The 23,060-nt window shown below is 41.1% G+C and overlaps 1 protein-coding gene across 1 annotated transcript; it reads right to left on the minus strand.

The window, feature by feature from the left end:
- Positions 1–7,423: 7,423 nt before the first annotated feature.
- LOC121496998 (olfactory receptor 12-like) lies at positions 7,424–8,386 on the minus strand. The gene has a single exon (XM_041765968.1). It carries the CDS (start codon positions 8,384–8,386, stop codon positions 7,424–7,426), a length of 963 nt encoding a protein of 320 aa, XP_041621902.1.
- Positions 8,387–23,060: the final 14,674 nt, after the last annotated feature.

Consider the following 23,060-nt stretch of genomic DNA (forward strand, 5'->3'; position numbering starts at 1 on the left):
GATTCTGTAAATTACAGTTTTCCTACAGTTAAAAAACTTTTCAACTATTATTTCCTCAATTACCATTTCCGTCCCTCTCTCAGGGCCAGGTCTCCTGGGACTTCATTTAAACGTATGTTAGGTCACCTGATAAGGCACTGAAGGTCACTGAGGGTTTTCATTATTTTTTTTAAAGATCTTGTTTATTTGAGAAAGAGAGAGAGTGCACACGGACACGTGGGGGGAGGCGCAGAGGCAGAGGGAGAAGCAGATATCCCTCTGAGCAGGGACGATGACTGAGGCTTCATCCCAAGACCCTAAAGTTGTGACTTAAACTGGAGGCAGATGTTTAACCAACTGAGCCACCGAGGTGCCCCCTTTTTCATTATTTTAAAATCTTTTTTTTTTCTGCTATAAACATCGGGGTGCAGGTGTCCCGGCGTTTCACTGCATCTGTATCTTTGGGGTAAATCCCCAGCAGTGCAATTGCTGGGTCGTAGGGCAGGTCTATTTTTAACTCTTTGAGGAACCTCCACACAGTTTTCCAGAGTGGCTGCTCCAGTTCACATTCCCACCAACAGTGCAAGAGGATTCCCCTTTCTCCACATCCTCTCCAACATTTGTGGTTTCCTGCCTTGTTAATGTTCCCCATTCTCACTGGTGTGAGGTGGTAACTCATTGTGGTTTTGATTTGTATTTCCAAGGAGAAAAAATGAGTGGGAAATATCATAAAGGGAGACAGAACATGAGAGACTCGTAATTCTGGGAAACAAACTGGGGAGGGTGGGGGAAGGGGAGGTAGGCGGGGTGTGGGGTGGGGTGGGGTGAGTGGGTGACAGGCACTGAGGGGGGCACTTGATGGGATGAGTACTGGGTGTTATTCTATATGTTGGCAAATTGAACACCAATAAAAAATAAATTTATATAAAAAATCTTTTCCTCCCATGAGCTTAATGTTAGATAGTTTCTATTGTTATCCTTTCAGATTGAAATCTCTATAAGTCAGAGCTCAACAAACCTGTTAAAAAATTTAAAGACAGTTGTTTTAAAAACTATATTTATTGTAGGTTTTTTTGTTTGTTTGCAGTCAGAGAGCTAGAGTTCTTGTGCACAGGGAAGCGGCAGAGGAAGAGGGAGAGTCCCAGGCAGGCACCTCGTTCAGTGGGCAGCCCAATGCAGGGCTCAATCTCATGACTTTTAGATCCACCTGACCATAATCAAGAGTCGGAGCTTAACCAATTGAGTCACTCAGACACCCCTGTATTGTAGGATTTCATAATATATAGAAATAACATATATGAAAGAATGGGTTAAAGAATGGGAGGGGAGAAATAGAAGTATGCTCTGAGAATGTTATTACTTTATACATAAATGGTTATGGATTAGTTGAAAATAGACTACTAGATTAAAGATGCATATTATAAATGCTAGTGCAACTGCTAGGTAAACACAAGAGCATATAGCTAAAATGCTAAATGAATTTTGGAACATGCTATATTTCCATAATAAGGTGAAAGGAAGAAAAATAACAAAGAGTAGAAAGAAAAATTGAAAACCATGGCGAATTAGCACATATAAACTAATCATATTTGATAATTACATTAAGTATAAATGTAGGAGAGGTTCTGGTACAAAGGTACAGCATCAGAGAAATTTTGGGGAGAGATAGAACTAGACTGTACCTTGATTGTGGTAGTGGTTATTTAACCCTATGGATTTGCCATAAGTACATGAACTAAGAAAGTGAATTTTACTTTATGTATTTAATTAAATAAATTTAAAAAATAAAAGCAATGCTCAACATCATTAATTGTCTGGGAAATGCAAAATGAAGTTTCAGTATGGGGGTGTCAGGGTGGCTCAGACTCTTGATTTTGGCTCAGGTCATGATCTCAGGCTCGTGAGATCGAGCTCCAAGTCCGGCTCCACACTCAGCAAGGAGTCTGCCTGGGATTCTCTGTCTCCCATCTGTCTCTCCCACTGCTCTCACATGGTCTCTCCTTCTCTCAAAATAAATAAATAAAAATTTAAGAATAAAATAAAAATGAAAAATAAAATGAAATAAATTGAACTTGCACATCAAAGGACATAATCAAGAACATGAAACAAAACCCATGTTATGGAAGAAAATTTTGACAAATTACATATCTCATAAGAACCTAGTATTGATGGAATACACAGAACTTTTTCAACTATGCAACAAAAACAGAGTCAAATTTTAAAATGGCCAAGACTTGCATGGACATTTCTCCAAAGAAAATGTACAACTTGCCAATAAGTATAAGAGAAGATACTCAATGTCATTAGTTGTTAGGGAACTGTGGGTCAAAACCACCATGAGATTCCACTTTGTTAGAATGGCTACAATTATTTTTAAAGATAGAGAAGAACAAGTGTTGGTGAGAATCTGGACATTAGAACCTTCACTCACTGCCAGTACAAATATAAGAGTGGCACAGCCTCAGTAGAAAGTAGTCTTGCCATCCTTCAGATAGACACAGGGTTTCCCTATGATGCACCCTAATCCACATGTAGGTATGTGACCAAAAGAAATGACAATACGTGTTCACATAAAAGCCTGTACACAAATGTTCATAATAGCAATATTCATAAGAGCTAAAAGTCAATGCAAGCCAAATGCCCATGAAATGGTGAAGAGATAAAGAGATGTGAAATATTCATACAGTGGAACAATATTCATCCATAAAAAAATAAAGGTCTCGTGTGTGTGTGTGGGGGGGTGGTGTCTGGGAGGGAGCGCACAGGTGAGCCGGTGGAGGGGCAGAGGGAGATAAGGGGAGAGGGGGAATCTTAAGTAGGATCCATGCCCAGCATGGAGTCCAATATGGGGCTTGACTCCCAACCCTGAGATCATGACCTGAGCCCAAATCAACAGCCCGATGCTGAGCTATGTGATCCACCTGGAGCCCCAAAAGGAATAATGATCTACTACAAGACAGAGCATGGATGAGCCTTGAAAACATTATGCTGAGTAAATGAAGCTAGACACAAAAGCCTGAATATTCTATAAGTCCATTTACATAAAATGTGCAGAAGAGGGACAGAAGTGGATTTGTTTGCCAAAATATGGTTGGGAGAGAGGGAAGGGAGAGTACTGGTTTCTTTGTGTGATGAAACTCTTCTAGAACCAGATAATTGAACACAGTGGATATAATAAAAAAATGAACGGCCACACTTGTTTGTACACTTTGAACTGGTAAAATTGCGACTTTCATGCCATGAGAGGATCATTCCTCATTTTAAGTTTTAAAAATAATAAATAATGAAGGTGAAATAAGAACACTCACCAGTGGTTGTAAACTGAGAGAATTTAATTGAAGCACAAAAATAGTATAAAAATTCCAAGAGTTCATAATATTGAAGAAAAAAAATCCCTTCCATGGCTATCTTTGGACCATGATGCTGAGGGAATACACACAGTGACCCTCACAGTGAGGAAATCAATGTTTAGAGTGATTTTTCCTTTATACAATATTGCAACTAATAAATGAACACAATAGCCAAACTGTGGAAGGAGCCTTGGTGTCCATCAAAAGAATAATGGATAAAGAAGATGTGGTTTATGTATACTATGGAATATTCCTCAGCCATTACAAATGACAAATACCCACCATTTGCTTCAACGTGGATGGACCTGGAGGATATTATGCTGAGTGAAATAAGTCAATCGGAGAAGGACAAACATTATACGGTCTCATTCATTTGAGGGATATAAATAAGAGTGAAAGGGAATAGAGGGGAAGGGAGAAGAAATGGGTAGGAACTGTCAGAGAGGGAGACAGAACATGGAAGACTCCTAACTCTGGGAAACGAACTAGGGGTGGTGGAAGGAGAGGAGGGCGGGGGGTGGGGGTGAATGGGTGACGGGCACTGAGGGGGGCACTTGACAGGGTGAGCACTGGGGATTATTCTGTATGTTGGCAAATCAAACACTAATAAAAAAGAAATTTATTATTAAAAAATAAATGAAAATTGAATTACAGAATTTCGATATTATCATCTGATAAACCCATAATGAAACAACAAGTTAGGCTAGATTACTTATGGCTACTGTTACTACAGGACAAGAGATGCAGCCAGGTGGACCTCTCAGTGGAAGTACACGCAACACTTATGAAATATTCCTGCCAGAAAATCAATCGTGAGTCAGACTGAGCCTTCAGACCTACCAGTTTACAGGAAATATAAGGAGCAACAGAATATGCTAACGAACCCTACAGGGACAAGGTCAGAAAAATCGGTTCTATGTGTGAGAAGCTATGCACGATAAACAACCTGTTTGTTCAATAAATAAGGTGAGTAACAATATTGAAATGAAAATAGAGGGACAGGAAGTCAGTGACTGAGAGACTTTAGAGGCATCATGAGAACACAGTGTAAGGATGTTATGAATCCTGTTCCAAAACAGACCAGAAAGGAAAAATGAGTCAATCAGGACAATTAAAACACTAAATGGCAATTTTATAATATTAAGAAGACATTATTAATTGTTTAAAGATAAGAGTAACATTAGAGTTGTCTTTCTTTAAAGTCCTCACTGTTTAGAGGGATTACATATGATCTAATTTTTTAAAAAATATGCCATCTCAATCACAAGTATATACGCAAATTTACCAAGCAAAATCTAATTAAATAACATATAAAAATTATCGTATGTCGGACAGCAAGTTGTCTGTAATCCACCAATGCATAAAACTGTTGAGAGAAACCAAAGTAGATTAAGTGACATGGCGGGATGTGGCAGGTTCCCAACCAGCACACTGAGTATTGCAATGATGCCAGTTATCCCCACACTGAACTGAGTCAGTGTGATCCCAGTGATTTTTTTATTGCGGAATCGGAAAAGCTGATCCTAAACTGCGTGCTGAAATGTGTAAAGTTGAGTGTGTCTAAGACATTCTTGAGGAGACAAACAGCGTGGGGGGATTTGCACGACAGACAATCATAAGTAGGGGCAATGAAACGATGACGGCATTAGCAGATCCACCATCTGCTGATGGAACAGAACAGAGAGCCTGGAAGTCAACCCCGTTCCTCTCTAATAATCCCATTTAACAAACAGGTGGCTAGCTCCCGGTGTGGAATAGTCACACCCTCCCTCATGTCATATTGCTCCCTAATACAAATGAGTGACAGCTTCCCCCCCGCCCCCAGCTGAGGGATCCTGGAGAGGAACCCAGGAGGGGCCATGTCAGGTGACCCCAGATCCAACAGGGGACATAATGCTGGGATTTATCTATTCTCTGGTTATGCCACTAATGTCTGTCACCCCCATCCTCTGTTTCGCTGTGACCTGCTCTCCTGTCTCCCATCTTTACCTCTCCATTACCTCTCTGATGTGACTGTTTCCTTTTGGTGCCATCAGCAGCCTGGTCACACCCCCTCACTGCCCGTGTCCCAATATCTTGCGGTCTTTGTTGTCATGTCTGCCTTCCTGCAGAGCCATGAGCTCCCAGGAATGGCCCTGGTCTACCCTATTTCTGCATCCCCCACCCCATGGCCACGTCCCTTAGAAGTGTGTGTGCTCAGTACTTTGGTGAGCTGCTGATTTGAGCCTGAGAAATGCACTTCAGGTCATGAGGGAGCCTGGTTCTGTGATCCTCTGATTATAATGAAAACCTGTCCCTTTAGTTGAAATGGCCCTGAGCCCAAGACATTGCTGGCCATGGCAGGAGTGGGGTCACCCCTCAGCCGCTGAGGCAAGCCCTGAGTGTTTCCTGTCTACCATAGCTCTGATGCCTTCCTTACACACACAGTGTCCTTCATACCCTGGGACCCCTGAGGGATGGTTGCCTTGACCATTACCTCTTCCAGGTGAGGGTCGTGACTGCTCAATATCACACAGCCATCACCTGCCCTCCCTGTGTTCCTGAGCTCCTGGTCCACATCTGGTGCAGATGATGATGTTTGGCCCAAGAACTCTCACCCCTCCTCCTTCAGCTCTGGGTACACATGCAATAAAGATATTGTGAAGAAGGAGTAAGGGAGGACCCTCTAGGTACCTGGGAAATTCAGACCGGGTGCTACATTTGGGCTTCAGGAATCTCCTAGATCATGGTGATTGCAGGGGACAGAGCGTTCTCAGATAACCTCAGCTTCCATGTCTTGTTGCTTCATCCAAGTAGCACAGCAAAGGCCTGCACCTTAGGGTGACTGTGCTGGGAAGGTCTCTCCACCTGCAAGCCTGGGACTTGGAGACTTTATGGCCAATTAGGTGATCTTGTTTGTGTTCTGGCCTCTACAGAGCCCTGGGACTCCTGGTTCTCCTGGGTTTCCCTATCAGTAAGCTTTGTCTGACACCCCCTCCCCTACATGGCCAGGATCCAAAGCCCAGAAGACTCTTGGGGCCCCAGGTATCAGGAGAAGAGGAGCATAGACTAAGAGCAGACACTGTGGTCCAGAGTGTACTGTCCCTCCAGGGATGGCAGGTGTGAACTCCTGAGCCCAAACATTTTATCAGTCCTTCGCTCCATCACCTTCGGTGTCCATTCTTATGTGGGCTCAAATGATCTGTCTGGAAAGACAATCGTCTCTGGGTTCTTCTCTGCTTGCTGCTGGTCTCTGTGCAGCTGATGCTAATCCATGTTGGGAGAAGACCACTCTGAATACATTTCTGTTCCTGAGGGAGGATCAGTTGGAGGTTGTTTTTAAAAAGTATGAAACTGAAATGTGCCTGAAAAATTCAAGCACATAGAAAATGTTTGGCATGCTGTGAGGATGCCCCTCTGTTTACACCAATCACTGTCCCAACTCTTTGAAGATTTGGGGTTTCTACTTCCACACCTTTGCGGAGTAGGAGGCCTGAGGTTCATGTGTCTTTCCCTTAGTTTTTTCATAGATATATGACCATACCCACACCGGGTCAAAAATTTTAATCTTTCACCAAATAGTGTGTAATCCTCACCTTCATGACAGTGACATGCTCTTTCAATGTCTCAGTGTTCCATTGCGTGCAGGACCAGGACTTCCTTATTTCACTCCGTGAATGGCTATTTAGGATTGTACTTTTTGTAAAATTTATTCATTTTGCCATCATATAGTATACCAGTAGTTTCAGATGTACTTTTCAATAAATCATCAGTTGCGTAAAACACCCAATGCTTATCACATCAAATGCCCACCTTAAAACCCATCATTCAGTTACCCCATTTCCCATGCCTTCCCCTCCAGCAACCCTCAATTTCCTATATAGAAGAGTCATTTTTAAAAACTTTAAAGAGGGCACTTAACCTAAGATCTACTGCTTAATATTTTTGAGGGCACAGTATATCATTGTTGATTGTAGGTACAGTGTACAGTACATATCTCTAAAGTGTATTACTCTTGTTGACAGATGTTTATGTCTGCTAAATAATAACTCCTCCACCCCACCTGTGGCAACCTCCATATCCTCCATCAAGCCTGCAGGACACACTGACTCCCTTCAGCACATCCTCCACATGGTCATGTGTTTCTGGCCCAGCCTCCTCACAGCCTCCTTCACATCCTTGTTTCGCAGACTGTATATGAGGGGATTGAGCATTGGGATGACCAGCGTGTAGAAGACAGAGACCACCTTGCCCTGTTCCATGGACTCAATTGCTCCTGGCTGGGCATACATAACAAAGAGAGTCCCAAAAAAGAGGGTCACTGCAGTCATGTGGGAGCCACAGGTGGAGAAGATCTTGCGTCTCCCAGCTCCTGAGCGCATCCTCAGGATGGTCGCTATGATGTAGCCATAGGAGATGAGGATCACAAACATCACACCCACAATGATGAGCCCACAGATGCCAAACAAGAGAAGTTTATTTATGGCCGTATTGCCACAGGCGATCTGGAGCAGAGGGGGCACATCACAGAAGAAGTGGTTGATGCGGTTGGAGCTGCAGAATGGGAGGTGGAATGTGAAGCTGGTCTGCACAACAGAGTTGAAGCAGCCTCCACAGTAGGCGCCCAGCACCAGGCGAGTGCAGGCAGACTGGCACATGGTGATGGGGTAGCGCAAGGGGTTACAGATGGCCATGAAGCGGTCATAGGCCATGACACCCAGGAGAAAGCATTCAGTGGTGGCCAGAATGGACAAAAAGAAAAACTGCATGGCACATCCTGCGAAGGTGATGACCTTGGACGAGGAGAAGAAGTTGGCCAGTGCATTGGGGGCAATGAAAGATGAGTACCACAAGTCCACAAAGGAGAGGTTCTTGAGGAAGAAGTACATTGGGGAGTGCAGGCGGGCATCCAGGGTGATAACGATGATCATGAGGAGGTTGCCCAGCACAGTCACCATGTACAGGGCCAGGAACACAGCAAAGAGCAGCGCCTGGGTTTCCAGACCACCTGCAAATCCCTCCAGCACAAAATCTTGAAAGTAGACCTTGGAGAGGTTTCCATTACTGTGGGATAGCATGAGCCTCAGCTTCTCCAGGGGAATTACACTTTCAGTGTGGGCAGATTAAGTATGTCAAGCTAAAATTCTACTGAAGAGTGTTTGGAAGACAAAAACAAAAACAAAATCAAAATGAAGGTATAAGGGAGTTAATGGGTTAATGAAGAATTACTAAACAAAATTCAAGACAAACACATTGGCCCAGATATTTCAATACTGAGGACCTTTTTTCCCTTGTTACATAAACCCATTTTGCAGAAGAATCTCTGAGGGCAGGTGGTTATGCAGTAAGGGTTTAACTGTTGTGTGGAACTCCTGCTACAGTGGTTGGTTACTAGGGACAATGCTAGATGCACCATAGGAGTGAGATAAATCAGAAGTAGCTATGCAGCTCAGCTCCTGACCATTTCAATCCCTGAAACTGTATTAAGATGTGAACTGAGTGCTGGTGCCTCAGACACTTTGCAAAAATAATCATATCTCAAGAGGAAGACATCATCCTAGACCACAGGTGTTATCTATAAATGTTTTGTGTCAATACTGCCAGACAGAATTTAAAAATTGAGGAGTTCCTGCAATATGAATTAAAAATTCAGAAACAATAGAAAAACTCAAAGAGGTTCTAGATTTTGGAGTTAACACACCATCATTAAATTAATTATATTTAAAGGAAAAGTTGAGTCTAAGAATTGTAGCCAAATGAAGAAGCAATGATTACTCAGCCATTAGAAATGACAAATACCCACCATTTGCTTCAACGTGAATGGAACTGGAGGGTACTATGCTGAGTGAAATAAGTCAGTCGGAGAAGGACAAACATTATATGTTCTCATTCATTTGGGGAATATAAATAATAGTGAAAGGGAATAGAATGGAAGGGAGAAGAAATGGGTAGGAAGTATCAGAAAGGGAGATAGAACACAAAGACTCCTAACTCTGGGAAATGAACTAGGAGTGGTGGAAGGGGAGGAGGGCAGGGGGTGTGGGTGAATTGGTGACGTGCACTGAAGGGGGCACTTGATGGGATGAGCACTGGGTGTTATTCTGTATGTTGGCAAATTGAACACCAATAAAAAATAAATTTATTATTAAAAAAAGAAGCAATGAAAAGAATAATATGTAACTTTTTAGAAGTACAGTGGCTAAAATTAGGAACTCAATGAATGTACTTTATAGAGTAGAAATAGCTAAGGAGAAAATTTGTGAACTAGAATATAGATCAGTAGAAAATATTCAGAGTGAAACATTTAGAGAGTAAAAGATAGAAAAATCAGAAATGAGGGTTAGAGACAAAAGATATAGGGACATCCATCTTATTAGCTCCCAAAGGAGGGTTAAAGAGATAAACAGGCTGAATCACGGATTGAAGAGAGAATGGCCATATATAATTTAAACTCATGAAGGATATTATTCTACAGGTTCATTAACACTACAAAATCAAAACAGCATTTATACAAAGAACACCACACTTGGACATATCAAGTAATAATAATAATTAGAATTAAAATAAAGTGAGATGTATTATAATTAGAATCAAAATAAAGTGAGATGTATTAAAAGCCTCCTGAAAAAGAAGACACAATCACTTCAAAGGCACCTAAGTGGCACAGTTTGTTCGTCTTCTGACTTCTGGCTTTTGCTCAGGTTGTGATCACAGGGTTACAAGTTCAGGCCTCATGGTAGGTGCACATTCAGCACAGAATCTGCTTGAGACCCTCTCTCTCTCTGCCACTGCCCCCCCTACAATAAATAAATCTTTAAAAAAGAAGATTTAGTATATGAATTATCAATGTTAGAAGAAAGACTCACAATTGGCTTACCAGTTTAAAAATAATGGAAGTTAAATTAAAAGGAAATATATTTTCCTTTCTTCAAAGAAAATACTTACCAACTAGAATTCTACCCAAAGTTATCCTTCAGAACACAAACGGAATGTAGAAATAATAGTTTAAGACTTCAATATGCCACTTTCAGTGGTGAATAGTACAACAAAACTAAGTATCAGTAAGGAAATAACAGATGTGATCAGAATTATAAACCAAATACTTAGGCAGATGTAGAACACTCTGCGTTCATCAATAGCAGAATACATTCATTTGTTCACAAAGTAAGTCTCAATAAATGTCAGAAGATTTAAAGTACACTAAGTATGTTCTGAAAACAAAATGGAATGATATCACAAAGCAACAACATAAGGCCATTTGGAAAACTTACAAACATGTGAAAGGTAAACACATTTTTTTATAACTCCAGTGGGTCAAAGAAGAAAACACAATGGAAATTACAAAGCATTTTGAGATTAATGAAAATGGGAACACAAACACGAAAATTTAGGAGATGCAATGAAAGAAGGAATCAGAAAGTTATAGCTATAAACCCCAAGATTTTAAAAAAGAAGTCTTAAAATCAGCAATTAAACTTAACATCTGGGGAAAGAAAGTAGTAAACAAATACAAAACTAAGCAAATAAAAAGCACGAGATAGTAAAGGTTAGAGAAGATATAAATGAATTAGAGGAGAGTAAAATAAGAAAGAAAATCAAGGGCACTAAAATTTAGTTCTCTGAAACGTTTAACCAACTTCACAAACCTTCAACTACATTGACCAAAAAAAGTCAGAAGCCTTAAATTTCTAAATCAGAAATGAAAGCAGACACATGACTTCTGATCTTACGGAAATAAAAAGTATTTTAAGAATGTATTGGAACAATCGTATGCCAACACATGAGAACAAATTCCTGGAAACACAGAAACTAACATAACTGACTCAAGGAGAAATATATAATCTAAGCAGATATATAACAGAATGAATCAGTAGTCAAAAAACATTTCTAACAGAGAAAAGTTCATAACCAGATGGTGTCAGTGGTAACTTTTACCAGTGAATACAGAATTAACATTAGTACACTCAAAGTCTAAAAAGTAGTTAGGATAAAACACTTCCTGATACATTCCATAAGGCCTGTATTGTTTTTACACTAAATGGAGTCAAGGAAATGAAGCTGCATATCCATATATAATGAATATGGATATAAGAATCCTTATCCCAATATGAGTAAGCTAAATCCAGCAGAACTTCACAGGGATTATACAGCATAACCCAGTGAGAGTTATCCCAGGAGTGCAAAGATAGGTCAATACACCAAAGTCACTCAATGTAATACACCATGCAAATGGAATTTAGGGGGAAAAACTACATGATCATCTTAGTAGATACAGGAAAAGTACAAGACATCTCTAGAAGACATGAAAGAAGACCTACATAAATGTAAAGATATCCCATGATCATGGACTGGAAGGCTTACTAATGTCAAGATGTAGTACTCCCCATATTTATATACAGATTCAATGTAATCCTATGGAAATTCCAATTCCCTGTTGTTGTTTTTTTCAGAATCGACTTTAAATAGCTGAAACAATATTTGAAAAGGACAAAGTCGGAGGGCTAACACTTCCTGATCTAAAAACTGACTTTGAAGCAGAACAGTGTTGCGCTTGTGCAAGGATAGACATAGACTGAAGGAATGGAATCAAAATACAGAAATAAACTCACACATCAGCGATACTCAACAACGGGCTGAAGGGCACCATCCAACTATGAAAAAAATAGTCTTTTCCACAAATTTGATGGAAACACTGAATATCCACATGTAAAAGAATGATTTAAGAACTTTACCTCATACCACATACAAAAATAACTCAAAATGGACAAATAAAATGCACGTGCTAAAACTATAAAACTATTAGATGTGAATGAGACTTCAGTGTCAATTATTGTGACTTGGGATTAATCAGCAGTTTCTTAAATATGACATCAAAGTACAGACTACAAAATAGGAGAATTAAAACTAAAATTCAATAAATTACACAAATTGAACTTCATCAAAATTAAAATCTTGTGCATCAAAAGACACTATCAAGAAGATGAAGACAAAATATATATTATGGGGGATAATTTTGAAATTTATATATCTAGTAAGGATCTAGTATTCTTGGAAGATAGAGAACTCTTCCAACTCAACAGCAAAAATACAGTCAAATTTTAAAATGGGCCAAGGCCTTGCATGGACATTTCTCCCTAGAAAATATGCAATTGGCCAGTAAGTATAAGAAAAGGTGTTCAACATCATTAGTCATTAGGGAAATGTGGGTCAAAACTACGATGAGATTCCACTTTGTTCATTAGAATGGCACAATTTTTTGATGATAGAGAAGAACAAATGTTAGTGAGATTTTGGAAAAATCATAACCCTCATATACTGCAGATACAAATATAAGAGTGGCACAGCCTCTGTAGAAAATAATCTTGCCATCCCTCAGAAAGTTAGATGCAGAATTTCCTTATGACCCACCCTAATCCACATGTAGGGATGTGCCTAAGAGAAATGACAATATATGTTCACATAAAAGCTTGTTCACAAATGTTCATAATAGCAATATTTCTAATAGCTAAAAAGCTAATGCAAGCCGAATGTCCATAAAATTGTTAAAAGATAAACAAAATGTGAAATATTCATACAGTGGAACAATATTCAGCCATTAAATAAAGTTCTTTGGGGGCAGCTGGGAGGGAGTGTACAGTGAGCAGAGGGAGAGTCATCAGGAGAGAAGGGGAGAGGGAGAATCTTAACTAGGATCCATGCCCAGTATGGAGTCAATTATGGGACTTGATCTCATAACCCTGAGATCATGAGCTGAGCCCAAATCAAGAGTCGGATGCTGAACCTGACTAAACCACCCAGGATCCCTGAAAGAAATAAAGTTCTAGTACAAGACAGAGCATGGATGAGCCTTGAAACATTATGGTAAGTACATGAAGCTTGACATATTCTAAATACATGAAGCCTGAATATTCTGTAAATTCATTTTATAAAATATGAAGAATAGGGACAGAAGTTCATTTGCATTTGCCAAAATATGGTTGCGGGAGAAGGAAGGGAAGTACTGGTGGGATAGGGTTTCTTTGGGTGATGAAACTTTTCTGGGGATGCCTGGGTGGCTCAGCGGTTGAGCGTCTGTCTTCAGCGCAGGGTGTGATCCTGGGACCTAGGATCAAGTCCCATGTCGGGCTCCTTGCAGGGAGCCTGATTCTCCCTTAGCTTATGTCTCTGTCCCTCTCTCTGTGTCTCTTATGAATAAATAAAATCTTTTTAAAAAAGAAACTCTTCTGGAACCAGAGAATTTAACACAGTGGATATAATAAAAAATGAAAGACCACACTTGTTTGTACACTTTGAACTGGTAAAATTGTGACTTTTATGTCATGTGAGCATTGTTCCTCAATTTAAAATATTAAAAATAATGAATAATGAACATGAAATTAGAATATTGACCAGCATTTTAAACAGAGAATTTGATTGAAGCACATCAACTATTCTAAAACTACATGGTGGCGGGCACTGAGGGGAGCACTGGATGGGTTGAGCACTGGGTGATATTTTATATGTTGGCAAACTGAACACCAATAAAAAATAAATTTATAAAAAAATAAAAGAATAAAACTACATGAGTTCATAATATTGAAGAAAAAAACCCTTCATTGTCTGCCTTTGGAAGTTGATGCTGAGGGAATCCACACAGTGATGCTCAAAGTGAGGAAATAATTGGTTAGAGGGGTTTTCCCTTTATAGAATATTGCAACTAATAAGTGAAGATTGAAACACAGAATTTTAATATTATCATCTTATAAACCCCTAATGAAACAATGAGTTTAGGTAAGATTAATGACCACTGTTAATACAAAACAAGAGATGTAGCCAGGTGGACCTCTCAGTGGAAGTACACACAACACTATGAAATATTCCTACCAAAATCAATCGTGAGTCAGACTGAGCCTCTAGGACCTACCAGCTTACTGGAAATATAAGGGGCCAATATCAACCCTACAGGGACATGATCAGCAAAACCTGTGATGTGTGTGAGAAGCTTTGCAGGATGAACAACCTGTTTTCTTCAATAAATAAGGTGAAGTAATAATATTGAAATGAAAATAGAGGGACAGACAGCCAGTGACTGAGAAACTTTAGAGGCATCAGAGAACAGTGTATGGATGTTATTGAATCCTGTTCCAAAACAAACAATAAAGGAAAAATGAGTCAATCAGGACAATTAAAACACTAAATGGAAATTTTATAATATTAATAAGTCATTATCAATTGCTTTATGGATTATAGTAACATTGGAGTTATCTTTCTTTAAAGTCCTTACTGTTTAGAGGGATTAGGTACGATCAGCTCTAGATTGATAATTATTGAAGTGGGTTGGTGCGAATAGGTAATCCATTACTGCCTAGTTTCATGTCCATGTGTTTGAGAACATCCATAATAAAGAGAGGCATGCATCTAAAAATAAATGAAATAAAACTAAGTGGAGAATTTGTCCACACACAGGAGGAAAAGCAGAGCTTCACCTTCAGTTAGCAGGAAAGTGACCCTGGGGGCGAGGGGAGCTCAGTGATGGCAGAAAGAATGAAGATAATGAAAAAAGACCAAATATGGATACACCTAAATAAATACTGATTTTATGCAGGGCACAGCAGGTTGAAAATGCAGAAAGTAAAGTACACCACACCAAAGACAGGTAATTGGGAGAAAATATGTAGAGTTGAAAGGGTTTCCTGACTGCTCAGAGAGTCAAAAAAAATACTAATGTTGGTTGTGTTAAGTCATATCGCAAGTTGTAATTTGTTTGCCACCACCAAAAAAAGTTAAAAAATGTAAAACTTCCAAGCTAATATAAAGAAGGGGTGGAATAATACCTTTTAAATAAATTTGAAAAATGGAATGGAGAGAAATATAAACATCACTAAAACTTGGTAGGCATAAAGCCTAAATATGTCCGTATTACATGAAGGACTCAAATGTCTTGTACAGTGTAATTGGAATAAAGTTTCCAATGAAAAGATATACCAGTAGGCAGTTTAAAGAAACAAAACTTAACCATATGCTATATAAGAGATAAAAAAGCAAACATAAAATGTTGAAAATAAAAGTGATGGAAACATACACAGCAAACTAATATTCCACCAAACAACCACACGCCACCACAGTTGCTATACTAACCCGAAAGCCAACTTCAAGATGGAAGCACCAGCTGAGCAGAGAACACTTCACAGTGCTGAGAAACATTTGGTTCCCCAAGACGGGCAACCGTGTTAAACATGTGAGCACCTGCCAGAAGAGCCTCAGGATATACAAAATAAAACTGGGCACTTACGGGAGAAAAGTACAAATCCACAACTATGTGAGAGATTTTAACCCCTTCCTTTCGAACTGATAGAACAATCAACAAAATACCAACCTGGATACGGAACGTTTAGGCAGTAACATAGAGACCATAACCTAATGGAGCACATCCCCCAACGGCAGGATGTATATAGTCTTTGTTTTCTTTTTTTTTTAAGGTTTTGTTTATTTTTATTATTTTTTTTAGTTTTTTTCTTTTTTCTTTTTTTATAATAATAAATTTATTTTTTATTGGTGTTCAATTTGCCAACATACAGAATAACACCCAGTGCTCATCCCATCAAGTGCTCTCCTCAGTGCCCGTCACCCATCCACCCCCACCCCCCCACCCTCCTCCCCTTCCACCACCCCCAGATCATTTCCCAGAGTTAGGAGTCTTCATGTTCTGTCTCCCTTTCTGATATTTCCTACCCATTTCTTCTCCCTTCCCTTCTAAGGTTTTGTTTAAAGTCCAGTATAGTTAACACAGTATAGTATTGGTTTCAGGTGTACAGTATAGTGATTCAGCACTTCCATAACAGCATCTGGTGCTCATCATAACAGGTGCGCTCCCTCATCCCAATCACCTCGTTCCCTCGTCCCCTCCACCCACCTCCCCTCTCTTACCCGCAGAGTGTTCTCTGTATTTCAGAGTCTGTTTTCTGGTTTGCCTCTCTCCTTTCTTCCCCTATGTTCATTTGTTTTGTTTCTTAAATTCCATACATGAGTGAGATCATATGGTAATTGTCTTTCTCTTACTTCTTTCACTTAGTATAATACCCTCTATATCCACCCATATTGTTGTAAATGGCAAGACTTCATGCTTTTTTATGCCTGAATAACATTCCATTATATGTATATACTACTTATTCTTTATCCATCAATCAGAGGATTACCTGATTTTCAATCTTATAAAGAACAGATTTACACAGCGGTTATATTCTGAACACAGAGCAAATTTCAACACATCTCAAAGGATTGATGCTGTATATATTTGTGCACAATTTAAATTTAACCAAGAGTAAATCCCAAATAGAGTATGGAATTCTCATGTATTTTTTAAATTACAGTTACTTAAGTAAGGCATAGATCCAAACAAAAATTTTGATATTTAAAATTGAGTAATGAGTAAAAAAAAAATGGTGCCTGCAATGCATTTAAGTCTGTGTTTATAGGGAAATTAATAGACTTATATCCATATGTTAGGAAAGAAGAAAAACAGGAAATCATTATCCATATCTGGGGGCATCACAATGCCAGATTTCAGGTTGTACTACAAAGCTGTGGTCATCAAGACAGTATGCTCCTGGCACAAAAACAGACACATAGATCAATGGAACAGAATAGAGAATCCAGAAGTGGACCCTTAACTTTATGGTCAACTAATATTCGATAAAGGAGGAAAGACTATCCATTGGAAGAAAGACAGTCTCTTCAATAAATGGTGCTGGGAAAATTGGACATCCACATGCAGAAGAATGAAACTAGACCACTCTCTTGCACCACACACAAAGATAAACTCAAAATGGATGAGAGATCTAAATGTGAGACAAGATTCCATCAAAATCCTAGAGGAGAACACAGGCAACACACACCCTTTTTGAACTCGGCCACAGCAACTTCTTGCAAGATACATCCATGAAGGCAAGAGAAACAAAAGCAAAAATGAACTACAGGGACTTCATCAAGATGAGAAGCTTCTGCACAGCAAAATAAACAGTCAACAAAACTAAAAGACAACCTACAGAATGGGAGAATATATTTGCAAACGACATATCAGATAAAGGGCTAGTATCCAAGATCTATAAAGAACTTATTAAACTCAACACCAAAGAAACAAACAATCCAATCATGAAATGGGCAAAAGACATGATCAGAAATCTCACAGAGGAAGACGTAGACATGGCCAACATGCACATGAGAAAATGCTCTGCATCACTTGCCATCAGGGAAATACAAATCAAAACCACAAGGAGATCCCACCTCACACCAGTGAGAATGGGGAAAATTAACAAGGCAGGAAATCACAAATGTTGGAGAGGATGCGAAGAAAGGGAAACCCTCTTGTACTGTTGGTGGGAATGTGAACTGGTGCAGCCACTCTGGAAAACTGTGTGAAGGTTGCTCAAAGAGTTAAAAATAGACCTGCCCTATGACCCAGCATTGGACTGCTGGGGACTTACCCCAAAGATACAGATGCAGTGAATCACTGGACACCTGCACTGTCCACAATAGCAATGTTTCTAGCAGCAATGTCCACAATAGCCAAACTGTGGAAGGAGCCTCAGTGCCCATCAGAAGATGATGGATAAAGAAGATGTGGTCTATGTACACAATGGAATATTCTTCAGCCATTGGAATACCCAAATACACACCATTTGCTTCTATGTGGATGGAACTGGAGGGTATTATGCTGAGTAAAATAAGTCAATCGGAGAAGGACAAACATTATATGGTCTCATTCATTTGGGGAATATAAAAAATAGTGTAAGGTAATAAAGGGGAAAGGACAAAAATGAGTGGGAAATATCAGAAAGGGAGACAGAACATGAGAGACTCCTAACTCTGGGAAACGAACTAGGGGTGGTGGAAGGGGATGTGGGCGGGGGTGTGGGAGTAACTGGGTGACGGGCACTGAGGGGGGGCACTTGATGGGATGAGCACTGGGTGTTATGCTATATGTTGGCAAATTGAACTCCAATAAAAAACCAAAAATTTACTCGTTTTAACAAATATTTCATTCACATGTACTATGTGCTTGGCACTATGCTATTATCTGAAAGTATCTGGAGATATTTTAAAAGTATTTGTTATTCCACTTAGTTGTACACAAAAATCTGTATAATAGACTATTTTCAAGAAACATATAGAATAAAAGTCAAGAAGAAAAAAAACTAAAACTAAAACAACTAAAAAACAATAAAAATAAAACATTAGTGAATGGCATCCCAAAGAAACAGGAGGGGCGAAAGTAAAGAAGAAAATTTGTCATCACTGACCTGGTGGTGGGACTCTGCACTGGGCAGATCAAGACGGTGCACCATGAAGATCCGAGTGCTTGGCCAAGTACAGCCAGATCCTCAGAATTGAGAGGAACTGCGTAGCAAGGCCAAGTTCATCAGCAGAAGCTTCAGAAACCCCCTCGCCAAGTAAGGTCCTGTGGTCCTGAGTCGGCTCGTTAGACCTCTGCTCGCCCAGGCAGCTCGAGGCCCCCAGCCCAAAGTGGCAGGGCCCTGTGCTAGTTAGCTGCCCTCTCCCCTCCCCGTGATGTTCTCAAAGCTACCTTAGAATTGCTACAGAAGCCAGACTTGACCATCTGGAACCCTGCTGGAAACCCTGGCTCTGTAAACATGTGATTGGTCCAAATCATTGCTTTCTCACCTCACTTCCACCAAGCGTCTCGAGCCAGGTCTGTCTACGTAATAATCTCAAGGTGTCCACAGGCAAGATCCCCAATAGTTTTACGTGCAGAATAAAAAGGCCTCAGTGACCCATAGGAAAAAAAAAAAGAAAACATATACCTCAGAATCCATTATACCAAAAGGTATGAGAAGACTGATCAAATAACAGAAATTCCGGAGGCTGAAGGACAAAAGACAAAAACTACTGATGTCGGGAATGAAAGGAGGATATCACTGGGATCGTAGAACTTGAGTGGATCATGACAAAATGTTTTCATAAATTTGAAATGTTGATAAACATGGCGAACTACTAAAAAGTTAGTGCCCAAATCAACTGACCAACAACAAAACACAAGATACCGTCCACAGTTATTGAGAATGTAATATGTACTTTAAAATCTTTCCATGCAAAAGGTTCCAGGAATAGTTGGCTTTACAGTGGAAAGTAAATACTACTAAATATGCACTAATCTACCAAAATACTTAAACAAAATCGCCAAAACAGTAGAAGAGGGACAACTTTCCATGTTATTACATGAGACCCGTGTAATCTTAATACCAAAATCTGAAAAGGACATTATAAGAAATATTAAAAATTACACCATCTCCATCACAAGTATATAAGTAAATTTGCCAAACAAAATCTAATTAACATATAAAAATTATACTATGTCCAACACCAAGTTGTCTGTATTCCAGGAATGCATAAAATTCTTGAGAGAAACCAAAATAGATCTAGGTAACAAGGTGAGATCCCAGGTTCCCAAAATAGCACACTCACTATTACATAAATGCCAGTTCTCGCCACACTGAACTGAGTCAGTGTGTCCCAAGTGATTTTTTTATTGCGGAATCTGAAAATCTGATCCTTCTTTTTTAATAATAAATTTATTTTTTATTGGTGTTCAATTTGCCAACATACAGAATAACACCCAGTGGCTCATCCTGTCAAGTGCCCCCCTCAGTGCCCCTAAAATGCATACTGAAATTGGCAAAAACAAGTGTTTCCAAGACAATCTGGAAAAGAGACACAATGAGGGAGATTGCACCACCAGACATGGACTCATAGTAGGTATAATAATGATGGTGGCAGAGGTTTGACCATCTGTGGAGGGAGCAGAACAGAGAGCCTGGAGGTCAACCTGTGCTAGTCTAGACACCCCATTTACCAAACAGATGGGCAGTCTATGGAAAAGTCGGAACACTTGGGACAGTTGATACTCATAGTCTAAACACTGAGATTTGGCTCTTTCCTCATACTAGACACACAAAACAGTCCAGGCTGAATGCAGATGTACATTTGAAAGTGTAAGAGTGAAGACAGTGGAGAAGACCCTCCAGGTCCTCGAACAGGAAAGCACCTCCGAAACGTCCTGTGCAGGGAGCAAAAAGGACTAAAGCACAAAGGAAATACCTTGTGGATAGAACTACATGAAAATCAAGACAGTATGCAGAGTGTGTAAGGGCAGAGCACAGCTTGGGAAGGCACACTGCAATACGTGACGGGAAACCGACTTGTCTGCACAATATATAAATAATCCTTGACACACAAGAAAGAGACAACCCAGTAGAAATACAGGCAAGAGACTTGTAGAAGTGATGCACAGAGGAGAGGAGTCAAATGTGCTGTATACGTCTGAAAATGTGCACAATCCTGCTAATCATCAGGAGAAAGCAAGTCCCCGCATTAGAGACGTCCTCCTGCACACCCACCCAAATGTCTCAAATTAAGCCGAGGGGCAGTAACCAGCGGTGTCAGGACGGGAGCCACTGGAAGGGAGTGTAAATCAGGACATGTTTGTCATTTTCTACTGATGTGGACGATCGATCCCTGTCCTCACCTGTGCGTCCCTTACACACACTTCACTTTCCCTCTGGAAGTGTGCACAGGTGCACAGGGAGACCCCGGGGAGGCTGTTTTCGGCAGCGTTAGTTCCATGGCTGCACTAGTGAGTTGTGGTGTGTTGTCTGGTGGAGAACTAGACAACTGTAAACAGGAAGCAGCATGATGCTGACCGTGGACCGCAGCCTGAGAACAGCTGCTCATCACAGGTCAGGCTCAGGTCACTCACTCTCAGAGCCTGGATTTCCAAGGGCAGTTCGTCCCCAAAGACCTAAGTCAACCTGTTCAAAACTGCTTGCTCAGGTCCAGGTGGAGAAGGTCACCACCAGGAGCAACCCCAGACCAATACCCCCCTCCCCTGCCCATCCTGGGCTGTGTCCTGACAATCTGCATTGACACCCCCTGCCTCTACCACATCTGTTAACTCCAGACTCTTATCTCAAGTGAATGGTCGCCATGGTTTCATAATGAGCTCCAGCCTGTCCATTCCCTGCCTTGTGTCCCACACAGAGCTCCCTGTGTGGAGTCATCAATCCCTCCCTCAGGTCATGTTGCTCCCTAATGGAAATGAGTGACAGATTCCCTACCAGCTAAGGGATCCTGGAGAGGAGGCCCAAAATGTTCTTGGTGGGAAACCTTGGCTCCATGAGGGGACATCATGCTTGGGGATTCTCTGATTCTCTCCTTCTGCTTCAATGTCTGTCTACCCCCATTCACCATGTGGGCGTGGCCAGCTCTCCTGTCTCCCCATGGGCTCTCCATCACCTATCTGATGTGACTGTTTCCTCTTTGTGCCATCAGCAACCTCTCTCACTGCCTGTGTCCCATCAAATTGCAGGTGTTTGCTGTCATGACTGCCTTCCTGCAGAGCCATGAGCTACCAGGGCTGGACTTGGTCTACAATATTTCTGCATTCCCCACCCCGTAGCCATGTCCCTTAGAAGGGTGTGCTCAGTACTCTGCTGAGCTACTGACTTGAGCCTGAGAAATGCACTTCAGGTCACGAGGGAGCCTGGTGTTGTGATCATCTGATTATAATAAAAACCTGTCCCTTTAGATGGAATTACCCTTAGGCCCAAGACAGTGCTGGCCAGGACAGGAGTGGGGTCACCCCTTCAGCTGCTGAGGCAAGCCCTGAGTGCTTATTGCCTACCATGGCTCTAATGCCTCCCTTACACACACGGTGTCCTTCATACCTTGGGGCCCTGAGAAATGGCTGTCTTGACTCTTACCTCTTCCAGGTGAGGGTCATGACTGTCCAAGATCACACAGCCAGCACCTGCTCTCTCAGGGTCTCCCAAGCTCCTGGCCCACATCTGTGCAGATGTTGATGAGATCTAAATGAGGACCCTCCCCTTCCTCATTCACCTCTGGCTCCCATGCAATGAAGAGTGGGGAGGTGGCAGGGGAGGACACTCAGGGATCCAGGGAGAGTCTGGAGGGTACCCGAAGTTCAGGCTTCAGGAGGCTCCTAGATCTTGATAGACTCATGGGAGGGAAGGGTCTCAGCTCACCTCAGTTTCCACGTCTTGTTGCATCAGCCAGGTAGCAGGGCAAGGACCTGCACATTGTGGTCACTGCTCTGGGAATGTCTCTCCTCCTGCAAGGCTGGGATTTGGAGCCTTAAATGGCCAATTAGGTGAACTTGTTTATGTTCTGGCCTCTGGAGTGCTCTGGGACTCCTGGTTCTCCTGGGTTCTCCTGTCACCAAGCTTTGTCTGACCTGCCCTCCCCTACACGTCCAGGCACCAAAAACCTAAAGTCTCTCTGGGCCCCAGGGGGTGAGCAGGAGAGGAGCATAAACTCTAATAGCCTCGCTGTGGCCCTGAGTTGACTGTCCTCCCAGGGGTGGCAGGTGTGAACTCCTGAGCCCAAAGCCATTTCATCACCCCTTTCCCCATCACCTTCCTTGTACCATTATCTGCAAGCTGAAATGATCTGTCAGGAAAAACAATCCTCTCTGGGATCATCTCCGTTGGTCTCCCTGCAGCTCCTCAGCAGAGCCTGAATGAGAAGTAGAAGAAGACCACCCTGAATACATTTATGTTCCTGCAGAGGGGTCAGGAGGAGGTTGCTTTTCTAAATTATAGAACCAAAATATGTTTGAGAAATTCAAGCACTTAGAATGTGTTGGCATGCAGTGAGGATGCCCCTCTGTTTACCTCAATCACTGTCCCAGCCCTGTGGGAGTTCTGGGGTTTCCATCATGTCACTTGTTGGGGAGATGTT

Source organism: Vulpes lagopus, chromosome 8 (genome assembly GCF_018345385.1).
Source record: "Vulpes lagopus strain Blue_001 chromosome 8, ASM1834538v1, whole genome shotgun sequence".
Lineage (NCBI taxonomy): Eukaryota > Metazoa > Chordata > Mammalia > Carnivora > Canidae > Vulpes > Vulpes lagopus.